Raw genomic sequence first — 18,614 nt, forward strand, 5'->3', positions numbered from 1 at the left:
AGTCAGAGCCAAATGGGTATTAGGTGGTCACAATGACATGTACCGTTGCACATGCTGCCAATCCCACGTTTACCAGGTCTAGACTCTAGTACAGATCACCCTGATATGTTGTAGTTTGCTAACCACCACTAAACATTCACTCACTTACCTATTCCAATATGACACTAAGAGTGGCAACAGCAGCTTTGATCCTGACTCCCTCACTCACTCCACCATGCTGGTTGTATTGCAAAACCTGAATCTTTTGATTTAACTTTGTCCACAGTGCATTTAAAGAATGATTTTGCAAGCCTTGTTTTCTATCAACCAGTGTGCACAATATGCATAAGACATAGTTATATAAGTCATAAAAATGTTGTGATATATATTCAGTATATGCCATGTTTTCAATGCATCATGCATTGCTTATATTCAATATCATTTGTAAGTAAACCAGTGTATATGAACGAAATGTGTATATTCAGCATTTTTCAGTCAGGGCTTCTTGTAACATTAGATCATGATTATAGCTCTGAATATTGCTGACATGTGTAAAACAATCCAGGTGTTAATTACAGGTTGCCTTGATACAGCTGGAATATTGCTGACTGGTGTAAAACAATCTAGGTGTTAATTACAGGTTGCCATGATACAGCTGGAATATTGCTGACTGGTGTAAAACAATCCAGGTGTTAATTACAGGTTGCCATGATACAGCTGGAATATTGCTGACTGGTGTAAAACAATCCAGGTGTTAATTACAGGTTGCCTTGATACAGCTGGAATATTGCTGACTGGCATAAAACAATCTAGGTGTTAATTACAGGTTGCCATGAATGATACGGCTAGAATATTGCTGACTGGTGTAAATCAATACCAGGTGTTAATTACAGGTTGCCATGATACAGCTGGAATATTGCTGACTGGCATAAAACAATCCAGGTGTTAATTACAGGTTGCCATGATATAGCTGGAATATTGCTGACTGGCGTAAATCAATACCAGGTGTTAATTACAGGTTGCCACAATAATATTTTCCATTCCATGTATGTGTGAGCAATATATTGTTTAATATATTTTGGTTCTTTTCATTCCAGACCCGTCTGACTATACTTACCCTCTGATCTTCTGCAACTGCTGATCTCAAACATAAGCCTTTTGTGATTTCGTCTCTTGTGAAACGCTTCCTGTTGAAGAATTTCAGCTACTATATGAGGTCATGATGACTCTCAATGTTTTAGCTGAAGGTTCTACAAAAGACATGATGACAGAGGAACAGCAACAGTAGGAACCCCAGTGCAAACAGAAAAATATTCATTCATTATTTACCATCACTGAAGACATTGACCAAGCTGTTTTCTATGTGTGCCAGAAGTTTTCAATGCAAAAGTATATATATTTTCTTGCAATAACAAAGAATTAGAAGTGAGAACTTGTCATTACTTTCAAACATGTATATTTTAAGCTGAAAATTGTGTCTTCCCCTTTAAGCAGTGTCATGTCAATAAACAAAGGACATTTGCTTGATGGAACATCTATAGGAAATAACGTTCATCTAGGGTGTAGTGCAAGCCATAAATCGCTTAATCATTTATCCAAGGCTTGCAGCAGCTCCAAGTGTTTGCCCACTCTTGCAAAATGGCAGTGCATTTAGCGCGCTTGCACGCCTTGCCCTAATGAACGTCGTTATAGAAGAGTCTTGATGATCATCCAATACATTTATTACTATTGATGACTACGTTGAAGATGCGGAACATGCTGGGATGTAAGGTTCCCTTGCCAATGTTCCGACTGATCCAGTTAAAAAGTTCTTGTTCAGCTGTCAGATTTTCATCAACTGCCATTTTGGTTTGAGAATGAAGTGAACGCAGCCACTGATTTGTGCAACTGTAAGCTAGTAGATAAAGTTAACGTTCCTTTGGAAGGTGAATTGCTGTAAATTGCTTGCAATCGATTGCCTGTTTGCAACACACCAATGAGATCAATCAATCTCTCCTCCAAGATACTGCAGCTGTGTAATTGCATCACAATCCTTTGTGTAATTGTATCACAATCCTTTGTGTGATGTCATCAGTCAGCATGATGTCATAATCAAATGACATCACCAATTTCTCTGCAACTGAAGCTGTTAGTAGTATGTTTTAGACTCAAGACAATACTTATTACTACAAACAGAAATTGTTAGAATGATGTCAGATGATAAACGGGACCTCTCCCTGGTGTCTTTAGATTTGAAAGATAATAACACTCGACAATAAAGTTCAAACTTGACTTGTGCAGATGTGTGATATCAAGTCACTTTAGAGAGAATCTCCATGTCTTACCTGAATCGTGTATCCAGTAGGAGAGATACCTCACTGTCTGAGAATATATTTCACTTTGGAACATGAGTGACGGATTATCTCATTGTGTAATGTGAGAACATTTTTCACCTTGGAACAAGAATTTATCTGCCAGGACACTAAAATATGTGACTATTCTCCTTGTTGCTATGCCATATGGGACATATTATTGCTGATCCATCATATTTCGAAAGGAATTATATCTGGAAAATATTTGAGACATGTGGGTGTGTTACAAGGAATATGAGAATGTTTATCTTTGCAAATGGAAAGAAACATATTCACTTATGGGGGAAGAAAGAAGAAAACAAGGAATGTGAGAACAATTATCTACAAGGAATATGAGAATAATTATCTACAAGGAATGTGAGAATGTTTATCTTTGCAAATGGAAAGAAACATATTCACTTATGGGAGAAGAAAGAAGAAAACGTTTATCAATATGAGAACGGTTATCAACAAGGAGTGTGTTTCTTACTGAAGAATGTAGGAATTTGTCAGCAAGGAATGTGGGAATATTGCCAAAGGAATGAGATGTAAGAAAATTCAAGTTTCAATATGGAAGATGTGTCAGAGAATTTTATTTAAAATTTAGATACATTTCTCCATACTCAAGTGAAACATCATTTCCACTTCAGACTCACTAGCGACAGTGGAATAAGAACTCCTTATGGAAGAAGAAACAAGGAATATGAGAATGTTTCTCACTGAGGAATATGTGAATGTTTCTTTATGACAGAGGAATAACACTTTTTAGTGTGTGCGATAATATACAATTTCACTTTCCATAATAAATAAAATGTTGCATTAAAATGCCAAATTTCATTGTATGTGTCCAGCAAAGTGAAAATCTTATACCAGTGTCCACCATTTACACAGAACCAACTTGTGACATTTTGGTTTTTATTGAGCATTTAAGTTGTGCTACCAAGGTGTCAGATCTTGATCCTTTTGAGGGAGTGGTAAAATGTTTTAATACAAGCTGTTGTTCAACTTTGGGTATTAAAACTGTTATTTGAGTTACGCAACTGGAGAATATGGGAGATTGTTTATGCATTTGCCAACTTATAAACATGGCAACTGATTGTCCATACAGGAGGGTGTGGATTAGGGATGTCACAAGTACGTGTCTGTAAAATTCGAGTCAGTTAATCAGGAGTCGTTACATTTTTGACTGTCAGTAACATTAACGCTTATATCAGAGAGGGGCAGTGGGGTAGCCTAATGGTTAAAGCGTTGGCTCGTCACGCCGAAGACCCGGGTTCGAATCCCCACATGGGTACAATGTGTGAAGCCCATTTCTGGTGTCCCCCGCCAAGATGTTGCTGGAATATTGCTAAAAGCGGCGTAAAACCAAACTCAGTCAGTCAGTATATCAGAGAATTTGTGAAGTTGAATCATCTCTCAGTAAGCATGTATTGTCAGTCTGTTTGGGGGAACAGCAACGGCTGGTTCTCCTCAAGTTTCACTACTGCAATTATATTTATATACTACCAATAACCGATTGGTTTTGCCATATCAATGGATCTAGTTATATACAACTTTTATAAGGTGCTACTTTGATTACTATCATCAGCAAAAATCTTACTTTACAGTTTTTCCTGGACATTTTACATTCATCTTTAGCGATGAAACATGACTCATCAAATCTTTGACTCCTGTTTTGAGATTTTTTAAGCAAAACAGGATATCCCAGCAGAACCTAAATATCATTCAACACAGACATGTGTCAAGGAGGTTCATCACAGAACACTTCGATATTGATATCTCCCATGTTGATTTTTCTCCCTTGTAACTATTTTGATTCTGGCAAATTAAATGTTTGATTAAGACACATGAAGTTTAATGGAAGACAAAGGTCATATGAGATGACTTTGATTAAGCTGGAGGCAATTTCATAATACCGCTGTCACTTTTCATCCTTTCATGACAAATATCAATGCAAGGTGTTTGAAATTTGATGTATATATCTCAATCATTCTTTGAATTGTAATTACAACTTCAATCATAAAATGCTCAAATTGTGGTATGTGATTATTCTTACCTTGGGAGTTACCCATTTATTACAATACTTGAATTGCCTTGTATGTGTGCCCTGCATTTCATTGTTTTTATGTAACACTGATCTCTTGTGCTATCATGTGTGGTTTCATCATCTCTGTGTCGGTTTTTGTGACAGACAAAAATGCTTGAAACTTTCATTTTGATTTAGAGACGCCCTTCCATTTCAGCTTTGACAGAAATGTGTCATGTGGATTGTGTGTGATTGATTTTATATTGAAACAATGTATTAGAAACTATGGGTTCAATGTGTAGCGATAGAAGTGAAAAGAAACTTACATTTCTGACATCTATTTCAGTTTTGTTTAGTTTGGGACATTATTTTTTGTTTTTGAATCACAGGCTATTTTGGTCAATGTAAGAAGTATGAGCTGGGAATAATATTTTTGTGGGAAAAAGCTTCTTTTTTTGTTAAATTGTATCATGGAATGTTTTTACAAATATTTCTAGAAAGAGAAGGGGGAAAATAGAAGCAAAATATGAATGAATTCCTCAGTGAGGACCATTTTCTGGTTGAAGCTTCGCTTTTACATTGTTTTCTTCAGAAGACAAAGGGAAATAAATTTGGGAAAGTCTGTTTGTCAACAACATAGGAGAAAAATCTGCTGATATATGATACGAGGAATTTTGCTACAGCTTGTCAATGATTTGGCTTTAGGTTTATGGCAATATCATTTTTGTTCCTGTAAAATTATAGTTTGCTAGTAAAAATGTGATTTTATACATCTGAAAGTTGTGTTAACCCAAGTCTTTTTTCATATAACCTGATACTGAAGACAATATGGTGGGGTAGCCAAAGGTCTGGGTTTGTTTCCCAACTTGGGTACAATGTGTGAAGCCAATCCCTGTTGGAGTGTTGCTATAACTGGCGTAAATTCCAACTTACTCTCTCTCTCACTTGGTCGTGTGTAACCCTGCAGTAGTCATGAATCATGACACTCCTATGAATTATAGATTGTATTGTTATCCGACATCTGTGATGTTGAAGGATCATAAAATCCCATTTAGCGTGCCAATATGACAAAATTATAAAGTGCTTTACCATAATTTATTCCTTATTATTCATATTTAATTTTTTTTTTGTCCAGTTTCCTAAATGTTTTATTTATCACAAAGTTTGCTTGCTGATAATTGTGTGTTGGTAATTGTCGTTTTATGTGTTAGAGTAGAAGCGTGATAGTTGAAGTACGTGTGTAGTTCTAATAGGTTAGTGGGTCTATGTTTTGCCATTATTGCTTTCGTTTCTTGCCATGTGCCTACTGCAGATTCAGAGGTCAAATGCGACTTAGCTGGGTCTTTTAAGGGAAAGCATTCACTCCGCCCTCTTAGTCAGTTCTGTCATAGTAGTGTATTAATTTTATTATTATATTTGGTCCGGCACATTTGTTTTGTTGTTTGACATCCAAAAGGATGCATTGATGCAGGAGACAAATTTTGTAAGTGTTGACTGAACGTAATTATTGTACTAAATAATTGTCAGTCTAAGTAAACTTAGGCTCAGTAATATTTGTTACACTGCTATACTGAGTCTAACAAACCCCAGTAGGAGGTCGCGTCAGCTAACCTTTGAGCGACCTATGACTGACCAATCAAATGCGAGACTTCCGAACGGATTTAACCAATAAGCCAACGACTACTATTTAGGGTTCGGCAGAACTTACTAAAAAAAATTTGATTTTCTCTTCCCTGGTCGCTGACACTGATCTCTCAAATGAAAATCCACATAAAGCACAGATATTTGACCTGCAGTATTTACGCTTAGGGTTTTCGGAAGACATGGTTACTATTAGCTTATATTTCCGCAAGATGACATCCTGGAATATTAGCAAAAACGCTATTTTCAGCGACTGTTTACTCACTGTTGTGAATGCTGGCGTCCTCCATGTGTATCACTCGGAAGCGACAATGCGGAAAGTAGCATTCAGATTTGTTCGAGTACAAACGTTTTCGAGGTAAAAGTTCAAACGGTATGTGCGAATGTTAACTTTTGCAATTTTGTTAAGGTGTGTTCTGATTGGTCAATCCAACCGGTATAGCAGACATGACCTTCTGCTAGGGTTTGTTAGACTCAGAATAGCAGTGTAATGAATAATACTGAGCCTAAGTTTACTTAAACTGAAATAATTGTAAGCCCCAACAGTAACAGTAATCACTCTTTATTAGCAACCAAAACACAGGTGAAAATTTTATGAATGGATAAGTCATTGATGACATCAGGTGTTTGTAAAAAGGTCCGAAACTTCGTAAATAATAAATATTTGTTGCAAAAAAGCTTTGAGAGAGAAGACTACGAAAAAGAATTTCTTTGAAATATCTGGATTTCAATTTAACAGTATATTTGCGACACCAGAGTTTTGCATGAAATGGAAATTGATCCTTTAAACAATTAAAGGTCTTTTCTTAAGTTATTGTTGTATGTGGGGTAGCCCAGTGGTTAAAACGTTCACTCGCTCATGAAGACCCGGGTTTGATTCCTCACATGGATACGATGTGTGAAGTCCATTTCTGGTATTACTCCCTGTGGCATTGTTGGAATATTGCTGAGTGCGGCGTAAAACTATACTCACTCACTCACTGTTACCCAGATGTCCTTCAGAATCATGTACATGTCTGGCCAGGAAACATGAGCTTGTGTGTAACACTTCACCACCTCTGTATCCATGTTTCAAGGAGTGAGTGAGTTTAGTTTTATGCCGCACTCAGCAATATTCCAGCTACAAAAAATGTATATGGCAGTGGTCTGTAAATAATCGAGTCTGACCAGACAATCCAGTGATCAACAGCATGAGTAGGTTGTAAGGAACATGGATGGGAACAGAATATTTGTTATCCCGCACTTTGTGATAAGGATGATTAGGATATTATTTATACTTTTAGAGGACTGTCAGTAGGACTGTCACTGTGAACTGTGTGGATGGTTTGTTGAAAGCAATAAGATGCAATATGAAGATGTGTTTTTATTACCATGTAAGGCCAGACCAATTTTATTTCTTGTTTTACGGATAGGCCGGTCGTATTTTTTCAAAAATAAGGAAAAAATATATAAATTAATTTTCCCCGCTCAAAAAATGAAATCCTGAGGTGAATGTGATATAAGTGAAATACTCTAGAAATTAGTGTGAAACCTAAACTCACTCAACAAATTTTTAGTTGAAATAAACAAACCAACAGAGTTAATATGGAAACTCATGTGGGCTTTTGCTTTGACTGGTGATTTTTTATTTAAAAAAAAAATTCCTCTTACTTTTAGGTTTTCTGAGGACAAAAATCTTTAAAACAAGAAATATAATTTGTTGGGCCTAAACTGCATTTCTTTGAAAATGTTGTACTTATATTCCAACAGGGAGTTTGTAGACTTCTTGAGTGGCACTTTAGAAGTTGGCAAGTACAATACTAGACAAACTTTAAGGATAACAACTCCTTTTATTTTGTGAGTGTGATGTTTCAATACTGATTCTTTTACCATTGTCAAGCCATTTCTGCTTGTCAAGCCATTTCTGCTTGACAACGGTAAAAGAATCTGTACCGATGCAATCACGAAATAAACAAAGTTATTATCCATAAAGTTTGTCTATTATTGAGAGTTTAGACAGTGTAAATCAGCTGTGATACAACTGTTCAAATATTATAGGGCCTGTTTCAGAGAAGTCGAAAATGGAAGAGATGTTTTATTGCCTCTGGTGATCTTGGGATATGGAATATGGAAACTATGAATAATATTCAGTGAAGTTTTGATTTTTCTGTCACTCATATATTCTCCATGTTCTTTACACTTTCATTTACCAGTGAACTCTTTGAAATATACTTTTTTCTAATGCTAATATCATGTTTGGAACTGGCCATTTGATAATTGGCTGGTAGGGAAGGCGGTCTAGGGTTTAGTAAATAAATGTAAACGTCCCCCAAATGTTTCAGAAAAAGACATCTGTTCAGATTGTAGAATTGTATGCAATTTTTTTTAATGTTGTTGCAAGATATCTTTCTTGAAAAATTATTCAGTCATATTGTTGAAAAAATTAAACTTAAGTTGATTTTTTAAAATCTCCTCACAAAATCCCAGCCTCCCTCTCAACAACTACTACCCAAGAGTCAGTGTCCTTTACTTTACCTATAGCCAGCATTTTTCTGATGAATATCTGAATGTGATTATCTATGGTTGTGGAATGCTGCTGTGGATTTGTATCTGAACTTGGAATGACTGCATACATGTGTACACATCTGTCATAGAGAAATGCCAGGCAAAGTAGGTGTGGCCATTCAAGAATGTTTTTGCACTGAGTATGAAAGGTGTTTTTGTGATAAAATTTTGTGAATGGAGGTTGTCAATTATGCTTCTAATCATCTACATTGAAATATGTATTTCTAATAACACAATATACAATATGAGTCTTTCAAATTTGCAGATCTTTTCTTGTTTTGTCATTCAATTTGTTTATCTTGAAATCTTATAATGTAAATAAGCTTGTGTGAAATAAATTGCATCACAATAAATACAAGAATCTTTCTCAATCCATTATTTAAATTGAATTTGATGATGTCTGGTGATTTCCGGAGGATTTGTTTTTCACTTTGAGGGTGGAGTGTTTTCAAAGGCTCAAAATGTTACTGTGGAAAGTTGCCTCCCTTAGCAATACAAGGATCCATGGTTGTTGAGTTGTATTTCCACATACTCACTTCTGATGATTGGAGGGATTTGATTAATTTTTGATGTTTTAGTTTTGGTCAGATACTCCTATCTTGACAGGGTCAGTGGGGTAGCCCAGTGGTTAAAGAGTTTGCTCATCACGCTGAAGGTCCGGTTCTATTCCCCACAATAGTTCAATGTGTGAAGCCCATTTCTAGTGTCCCCCATAGTGATATTGGTGGAATATTGCTAAAAGCATAAAACCCAACTCGCTCACTCTGTTTGGTGTTCTCCCGTGAGTTAGAACCTTTAGAACATCCCAGGACACATGAACACACCAGATTAATCTGGCCCGAGGTTTCAAAACTTTCCTGAGTATGATTTAATGCTCAAATTCGGTTTCGTTCTCAACTCAAATTTCAGAATTAAGAGTCATTGTGAACTGTATACTATCAAAATCTTGTTTTGAACCTCAGAACCCGTTAAGATCCGGGTTAGAATTGGTCTTCAGCAACCCATGCTTGTCGTCAGAGGCGATTAACAGTTGTTCAGACTTGATGACTGACTGACTGACTGAGTTTAGTTTTACGCCGCTTTTAGCAATATTCCAGCAATATCACGGCGGGGGACACCAGAAATGGGCTTAACACATTGTGCCCATGTGGGGAATCGAACCCGGGTCTTCGGCGTGACGAGCCAACGCTTTAATCAGACTTGATGAAGGGGCGGTGGGTAGACTAATGGTGAAAGCGTTCGCTCGTCACGCCGAGAACCCGGGGTTCGATTCCCCACATGGGTACAATGTGTGAAGCCCATTTCTTGTGTCCCCTGCCGTGATATTGCTGGAATATTGCTAAAAGCGGCGTAAAACTAAACTCACTCAGATTCGCTGACTTGGTTGACTCATGTCATCGTATCCCAACTGAGCAGATTGATGTTCAGGACGTTGATCACTGGATTGTCTGGTCCAGGATCGATTATTTACAGACCGCCATCATACAGCTGCTAAACAACTAATGATAAAACAATCTGAACCTCCGATGCCGTCTACACCAACCTGTAGCCGCGCATGATGGTGAAGGAAATGCAAATTGGGAATATCGACACTAAACGATTTCTTAGATTCACCAACCGAATGTGGTTGTGTTATTGACATGACGTCACGAGGACGACCGGCCTGGACAGGTTATTAGTGCCTGCCGTAGCTAGCACGTGATGGATTTACGTAGGCGTTTTTTTACCGTTAAACAAAAGTGTTTTTATGAACGCCCTGTACATCAACAAATTTTGTTTGCTTTTTTCATTGTAAAAACCCATGTGCGCCCTGCATCAACACAATGGGAAATAAACCGAATCATGGTTCAGTTGTTCCCACATGAACATACAGAAAGTGCTAGAGATCGGGGAGGGGGGTATCTAGTACTAGAGATCGGGACAATGGGTGAGGGATGAGGTGTTTGTCAACTGGCTTCCAATAAACCTACTAAATCCTGTATACCATCTGTGTTATCAACCTCTTCTACTGTACAAACAACTCATTTTCACCTCATCCATTGTCCAAACATCTCAAGTATATATGGTCCAAAATTACTTCTCATGTATCACTTGCTTGACTACGACATTAGAATCTATGTCGAAACGTCGCCTATACAGAATATAGAAGTTGTATATCCATCAACAAATTTGTCATCATTCTTAAAAGTAGAAATGTCTATTAATAAACTACGATTTTAACGCTCGGAAAAATTCTTCCGGATGCTGAAAGGAGGTTGATCGGGAATGAAAGGAAGTGAGAAATCTGTTACACCTGAAGCGCTCATAAAATCTAAAACACCATCACATTTGAAATTTTAAAAATAAGTGCATGATTTGAATACATAAATGTGCTACAATTTTAGAAAAAACAACAAGAAGTTGCTTAATGATCCAACTGAATTTAGGACTAGGTATTAGTCACTTATATATTGGTCGATTGTGTGGGAACTTCAAACTTACTCCAACAATTCAATGACAGAATTAATTCATTATCTTCGACAGAAAAACAATATTAACCACAGAACTAGATAATTCTTTGACAATAGTCAAACCGTCTTTTGTCTCCAGCTCTGCCATATGTAGGAATACTGAAAAGTAGGTCTGTGTGTCCTGGACAACAATGTCATGATCCCGCAGTAACGAGCCTCCTGATTGGTTATTCCTGGAAGGTCAAGGTGAAACTGAAACTGGATGTTTTTCAAATACTTTACTATTTCGGATGCTGTTATCAGTTCAAGCAGCTCGAATTCACACCCCTCACAGTTGATTGTGATCAGGTCTATGGGGTTTGCTGACATACCAATATGTTTAAAGAAGCCCGTGATTTCATAAATATGTGCTTTCTCCCTCTTGATTTTGTTCGACGCTGGTTTGGCCCGAAACAGTGACGTGGCATCCCAATCTATATTCAGAAACAGGGTTTTGTTCTCCCTTCCCAGTCCAAACTTAAAAAGTTTGTATTTGGGATTATTTTTGAATCGTCTTTCCAAGATTTTGTAATAGCGGGGTACGGGTTCGAGAGCCAGATAATAAGGGTTGTATCTCTTGATTAGTTTGTCCGCATCTACTCCAGTGTATCCTCCAACTTCCAACACTCGACTGTTAGTTGTAAGATAGGAATGGCTTTCAACACGATCTATCTCCATCTTGGGTCGATCTACGGAGTTATAGGCTGCCCTGAAACTGGCAAAGTTAGACACGCAACTTGAAATTTGTATTGTCTCTTTTTCGGCTTGTGATATGTTGAGGCTATCTTTGCCTGGAAAGGTTCTTTGGGTGCCATGGATGACAGTGCCTGGGCTCCATTCTGCTGACATTAAAGTGACGGGTGGTTTTCGGGCTGTTGATACGTTGACACCACCGTCTGGAACAGTTCTTTGGGCCCCATGGCTGAGTTTGACCTTGACTGGATTCCATTCTGCTGACTGGATGATGATGGGTGGTTCAATGACTCCATGCCAGACGGCCAATGTCAGACCAAGAACTGTACAGAAGAGGACTAGACCAAATTTCTGCCACACCGCCAGGAACTCCATATTCCCCTATAAAGATGAAAACAATCCTTCACTCATAACACTGTTCACTTTCAAAATATTTGCAACCAATGAGTTAATATCGCTTTATATCACTTGGGCATTGTTCCATTAATACCAAAACGAGGATTCAAAGATTTTACTCATATGGGGAATGAAACCCGGGTTTTCAGCTTAACGACCAAATGCGTTAGCTATTCCCCGACCAATGCACGCACGCACGCACTTTATAATAAGGCCAGATTTTGAAGTAATCTTCAGCAACTCATGCTTGTCGTCAGAGGCGACTAACGGAATTGGGCGGTCAGCCTCCTGACTTGTTTGATGAATAACTGCGAACCGTAACTGTGCTTCATTTATCATCCAAAACCGTGTTCCACAGGAGATATCGCACGTTTTGACAGTAGAGTTTGTACAATGCCCTGACAATGCTATGACGTCATGAACTTGATGACGTCACAATGCTATGACATCGCTGCACTGCAAATCTAATGGCAGTACTGTGTTCAGAGATGTACATTTTTCATTGAAAACTAATGAAGAGTGATTTTTGATGATAAATAGAATCTCACCCTCGTGTCTTCTGATATCAAATATATCAACATTCGTTGATAAAAGTAAAAATATCCTCGGCAAGCCTCGGATATTTGTTACTTTATCAACTCGTTGTGATATATTTGATATCAAAAGACACTCGGATAACAAATAACAACTGTGAATTTTCGCACTGAACTATTTACTTAAATATCATTTATTATTAAACAATATTAATGATGCATTGCACATCATACTTTGAAGCTGTATAGAATGATAATATTGTGTGTATATTTAAAATATTCATCCGACCTTCACCTACAAAAAGACAAAGATATGTACAACAATGTCTGGTATGACATCATCAGCGGTGACCGACTGTTACAAAATGCCCCTTTCACTGACAGCAGCGGGCACACTCTCCTACCCAGAGTTCCATGCGGCCAGCCAGCATAGTACCTCTGCCACAGGCCAGAAAGATGTGACGATTCTTGCACAGTCCATTCAATATAATGTACCCATTTCTTAACTCTTTTATTTTTGACGAGTCTACACATCTAATAAAACATCTTTGATATAATGGTTTAGTCTCACTGAGAAAATATCCTAAAACATGTAACGCTATTTCGATTTGCGTGACGATCCTATGTTTACATAGATTGTACGGCTCCACGTGCTGTCATCGAAGCCGACGGAGAGCAAACGATGCAGCCATTTTCATATCTAAATATGTACTGTCATAGACCTAACTGTCGTAGTTGTGGAAGAATATGTTACAATGTAAAACATTGTGTAGAGCGCGCCGAAAAGCTTGCGTAAGGCCAGTTTCTTCTTATTATGAACATGCGCGTATGTTTACAAACAAGATAGAAGTCCGGTCACGTGATATGCAAATTAGCCTGTGGCAGTGATGTTATGCTAAGTCATCACTGCCCCGGAGTGTGCAGCGGGCAGGGTTACCACGGGACTACTTTTCATGCAGGGACTGTCTATACATAAGTGTATCATGCAAAGGCGGATCCAGCGTGTGGTGTGTGTGTGTGTGTGTGTGCTCTAGATTTAAGAAATACACTTCGCTCTACCACCATGTATAGTGTAATAAAACACACTTTTGCCCTGAACTATTATAGTTAAAGCACGAGGACGCTTGCGTCCGAGTGCTTTAACGTTATAATAGTTCTTTTAGTAAGTTTAGAAATTAATCTTACTTTGAAACGATCGCTTTTGAAAACTATAGTACCACTCTAAACGCATAGGCGCCCGACTCTGATATATTTATAAACATGACCTATATATATAAGATCTTATCTTATATATATAGGTCATACTTACAAATATATCAGAGTCAGGCGCCTGTGTATAAACGTTACCAAACTTATCGAAATAGTAGAACCGAACACGCCCTATCGTCGTGGCATTCACGTGACTGAAAATAGTCGTCTGCTCGCTTCCGTCTGCTATTTCTGTCGACATGGGGAAATTTCAAGACTTGGCTTCGGCCGTTAAAACTATTATTGTAGAACTATATCAAGAAGGCAAAAATTGTTCAGCTATTGCAAGACAGTTGGGGTTGCCCAGAAGTACTGTTTATTCTTGTGTAAACAGTTTTCAACGAAGAGGCTCGATTGAAAATCGCCATCGAACAGGTCGTGTTGCCAAGGTGTCACGGAGAGGTAGGAGACAGTTGTTTCGGATCGTGAAAGACAATCGCATCGCACCTTTACATGAAATTACCAACATTTTTAATAGGGATAGGAATTCCCCTGTCTCACAGAGGACAATTAGAAGGGTTTTACATGAGAATAAATTTCACAGGCGTATCGTTAGAAAGAAAATAGGAATTCGAGGGAACAACATCAGAAAACGTCTCGCATGGGCAAGAGGGCAAAGATACAAAACTGTGGATAATTACTGGAATAGAATAATTTTCAGTGATGAATGCAAGGTTATTCTTGGAGAAAATAATCGTGTCTATTTTTGGAGACAGCCCGGCGAAGAGTACCTATCTGAATGCCTGTGTCGAGGTCGGCAGCCTCGAGTGAGTTTGATGATATGGACTTGCATTACTTGGCATGGTGTCGGAACTTTGACTGTTGTTAACGGCAATATAAATGCCCAGAAATATATAGACATAATTGATTCTCACCTCTGGCCTGTTGTAGCACGTCATTTTCCTGGAAATAATTATATCTTCCAAGACGACAATGCCCCTGTGCATCGGGCCCGAATTGTACAAAATTAGATATAGACAAAACAATCACCTAAATGGCATGGTATGACCTGCACAATCACCGGATGCAAATATAATTAAAAATTATTGGTTGAGATCAGTCGGCAGCTGATCTTGAGAGAGAAATCAGGGATATCTGGCAAAACACGCTGGTTAACAACATACAGAACTTGTACAGATCAATTCCACGGAGAATAGTGAAAATTCAGAGGAACAAGGGTCATATGACCAAGTTTTGAGGTAAGTAACCCTATATTTCATGCACTATCACCATTTGAATAATCATCGAATAATTTACGGGTGTAAAAACCTTGGAGTCAACTTTGTGTGCAGACTCTTTCTGTGTTGTCACAACCCCTAGTTACAGTACACAACCCTGTGCAGAACCCACGAATCCGTTGGTATATGACCAGATGGTGGTCACATAAATTGTGTCCATCGGTGGCTTCAATAGAGTTTATGATTAGTACTGAAAGAATTGATGAACATTACAGATCATTTTAAAAAAAAGATGAGAGTTGTACCCCATCAAATAATGTTGTAGTGGATGGTTAAGTGAACCCCCGTCCGAAACATATTTTGCTCTTGTTACCATGGAAACAGAGAATTATATATAACATACCTATTTCATATGACCACAACCATACTTTTCTTGAAGAATATACATATATGTAGATAATATAAAATATAGGTTGTGTCTTATTATACCATCGGTTGGGGTTGCTCCTATTTTTATAGGCCTTTTGATGAATGGCCACTGGACTACTAGTTACGGGTACAGCAACGTGCAGTGAACTTGGACAAAGTACTGTGACTATGTATCCCAGTCCACCCAGCTGTGAATGGGTACCTCGATCGTTAGGATGAGAAAGTCACAATAACTCGGTGCGCCTAGTGGCTGTAAGAGTTGCATACTCCCCAGGGAGTTGAAACTGATAATACGATGTGCCGTTGAGATTGACATCCAATGATTGAGGGGAAAAAATACCAGCGCATTGAGCATGCACTAATAATAATAATAATAAACCGCGCTGACAGGAGTCTTGGCACTCGGCCGCCATCAATGTACGTAATATTGTGACCACTAGTGTTGGGAATTGGTTAAAATCTCATAATTGATGATTGGTTCATTACAACCGATCAATCATCGAAAATAATTGGTTAGCGTCATTTATGAAATTTTCCTGTCTGCACAAAAGCATAAAGAAAAAACTTGTATTTCTTTGGTTGTTTTTTTCGCAAATTGCACATCTTTAAAGGATGACTAGTATGTTAGGAACATGACTTTCTTGGGGTCTTTAAGATAAATTCAATCATGACTTTGACCGAGCTGGTAGTGCTCATGAAATGTACACAACAGACAAAACCAACCTTGTGAAAAATATTGTTAATGCAAAAGGTGTTCCAGAATTGTTTGTATTCGATTATGAGAAAACATGATCGATTGCTTGGTCGTTTAGTCACTGCGACCAATCTTCGATTATTTCAATTAATCGGACCACCACTAGTGACCACGTGTGATTTGGAGTGAGTGGTGACATAACTAATAACAGCACCAGTCTCAAGCCGAATGCGTGAGAGTTGGCAGGTAGATCTCTGTCAATGCATTTCAATTTTCTGAACATTGATTTCGTTTGGTATTAGTGAAATAGACAGATGCTAAAATGTCTGCGCATTTGGCTCTACTAAGTGTGAAAGATATATGATGTATTAGGCGTCTCACAACAAGCAATATGGCGGAAATCTGGATATCAGATTGCTTGCTTTCACAAACGATTCTGATGGCCGCGTTTCAGGTGAGGTGAAATTGGGTTTTAACGTCGTGCTTGAGAATATTTCGCTCATATGACAACGTGCATGCGTGTGTATGTGTATGTGCGGCTGCTTGTAATAGCCCAGACTAAAGCTGGTTTTATAGTGCTAGCCCGCTGAGATACCATGCCGTAGTGAAGCATGAATACCCCACTCAGACACATTATACTGACTCCGAGCCGACCAGTCCTTGTTGTACCCATTAATGCCGAGCGCCAGGCAGGGACCGCCGCGTGTCAGAATCATCCACGTATCACAGATGTACTGTATTTCTTGCAAGTTCAGAAACATTCTAGGCAAATCTGATGTCGAAACAAACACGAAGTAACACCGTGACTGGTGATTACTTAATATATCAGTGTATATCTACAATGAACCATAATCCAGACATTTCAAATAATTTTGCTCTTTTTGTGGATCAAAACAGTGGATTCTCGATATACAAAACAAGTCGGAACGTCGAACGAAAAATAGTTCAAGTTTTCTGTAATTCTACTGACAGGTTCTGTCACACAAATGGGTACGCTTTGAGGAACGGGACCCAGGGTTCGATGAGTTTTTTGGTGTCCCCCGCCGCGATGTTGCTAAAAGCGGCGTAGAAACATACTCACTCACTCTGTCACACAACACCTTTCTGTAGTACTGGCTTACTTGTTTGGTTTGAACCAGCATTGAGTCTTTTTTTTCTATTCTACTACACACACAACACCACAAACGTGTCCATGTTTATATGGCCTTCTTCACACTTCGCCATCACTTCCGGTTTGAAAGCGAGGCTTGGAGTTGGTGAAGGTGAAGGCTGGATAACGCAGTGTAAATATGGCGATGTAAACAAGGAATACAAGAGCGACAAACCGACAAAATGTTTCCTGTAGTCTGGTTTCTTAGTGCATGAATCTTTTGGAGTCATGTCCTGTTTAAAGCAGAAACTTATTGTTTTTGTATACTGATAACGTGGCTGTATCGCCGTCGTCTTATACCGTGGTTGTGCTACCGTCGTCTTATGTGGTTGTGCATCCGTCGTCTTATATAGACGTCGTCTTTTACCCTGTGTACCGACGTCGTCTTATAACATTTTTGTATTGCAGACCTCTTATTATAATGATAACGTGGCTGTATCGCCGTCGTCTTATACCGTGGTTGTACAGACGTCGTCATATAACATGTCTGTACCGCCGTCGTCTTATACCGTGGTTGTACAGACGTCGTCTTATAACATGTCTGTACCGCCGTCGTCTTATGCCGTGGTTGTACAGCCGTCGTCATATAACATGTCTGTACCGCCGTCGTCATATAACATGTCTGTACCGCCGTCGTCTTATACCGTAGTGGTTGTGCTACCGTACTGTGCAGTCGTCGTCTTATGTGGTTGTGCAGCCGTCGTCATATAATGGTCTGTGCAGCCGTCGTCTTATAACATTTATGTATTGCAGACCTCTTATTATAATGATAACGTGGCTGTATCGCCGTCGTCTTATACCGTGGTTGTACAGCCGTCGTCATATAACATGTCTGTACCGCCGTCGTCTTATACCGTGGTTGTACAGCCGTCGTCATATAACATGTCTGTACCGCTGACGTCTTATACCGTGGTTGTACAGCCGTCGTCATATAACATGTCTGTACCGCCGTCGTCATATAACATGTCTGTACCGCTGACGTCTTATACCGTGGTTGTCCAGCCGTCGTCATATAACATGTCTGTACCGCCGTCGTCTTATACCGTGGTTGTACAGCCGTCGTCATATAACATGTCTGTACCGCTGACGTCTTATACCGTGGTTGTACAGCCGTCGTCATATAACATGTCTGTACCGCTGACGTCTTATACCGAAACTACCACCGTTGATTCGATACATGCCATATATAGTTTATCAAATAGAAAATCTTAATATCCAACAGTTTCAAGACTTAAAACCTGTGAACATCCGGGTTACAATTAGTCTTCAGCAACACGTGTTTGT

At 38.7% G+C, this 18,614-nt stretch overlaps 2 protein-coding genes across 2 annotated transcripts in view; one reads left to right on the plus strand and one right to left on the minus strand.

Annotated features, from left to right (window-relative positions):
• The window catches only part of LOC124260719 (ATP-binding cassette sub-family A member 2-like), a 105,758-nt gene extending 100,823 nt beyond the window's left edge, over positions 1-4,935 (plus strand). Inside the window, 1 exon segment of the mRNA XM_046695007.1 lies at positions 1,077-4,935. Coding sequence (XP_046550963.1) covers positions 1,077-1,103 — 27 coding nt within the window. The 3' untranslated portion in view covers positions 1,104-4,935.
• Positions 4,936-10,856: 5,921 nt separating this feature from the next.
• On the minus strand, positions 10,857-12,077 carry LOC124260716. Its single transcript, XM_046695003.1, has one exon. The coding sequence runs from the start codon at positions 12,075-12,077 to the stop codon at positions 11,088-11,090; it is 990 nt and encodes a 329-aa protein (XP_046550959.1). The 3' UTR covers positions 10,857-11,087.
• Positions 12,078-18,614: the final 6,537 nt, after the last annotated feature.

This window comes from Haliotis rubra, unplaced genomic scaffold (genome assembly GCF_003918875.1).
Source record: "Haliotis rubra isolate DU_JTF1 unplaced genomic scaffold, ASM391887v1 Scf771, whole genome shotgun sequence".
In the NCBI taxonomy this organism is placed as follows: Eukaryota; Metazoa; Mollusca; class Gastropoda; order Lepetellida; family Haliotidae; genus Haliotis; species Haliotis rubra.

What these genes read in the sequence shown, in the direction of transcription:
- LOC124260716 (XM_046695003.1), bottom strand. Translation starts at nt 12,077, where the DNA reads ATGGAGTTCCTGGCGGTGTGGCAGAAATTTGGTCTAGTCCTCTTCTGT.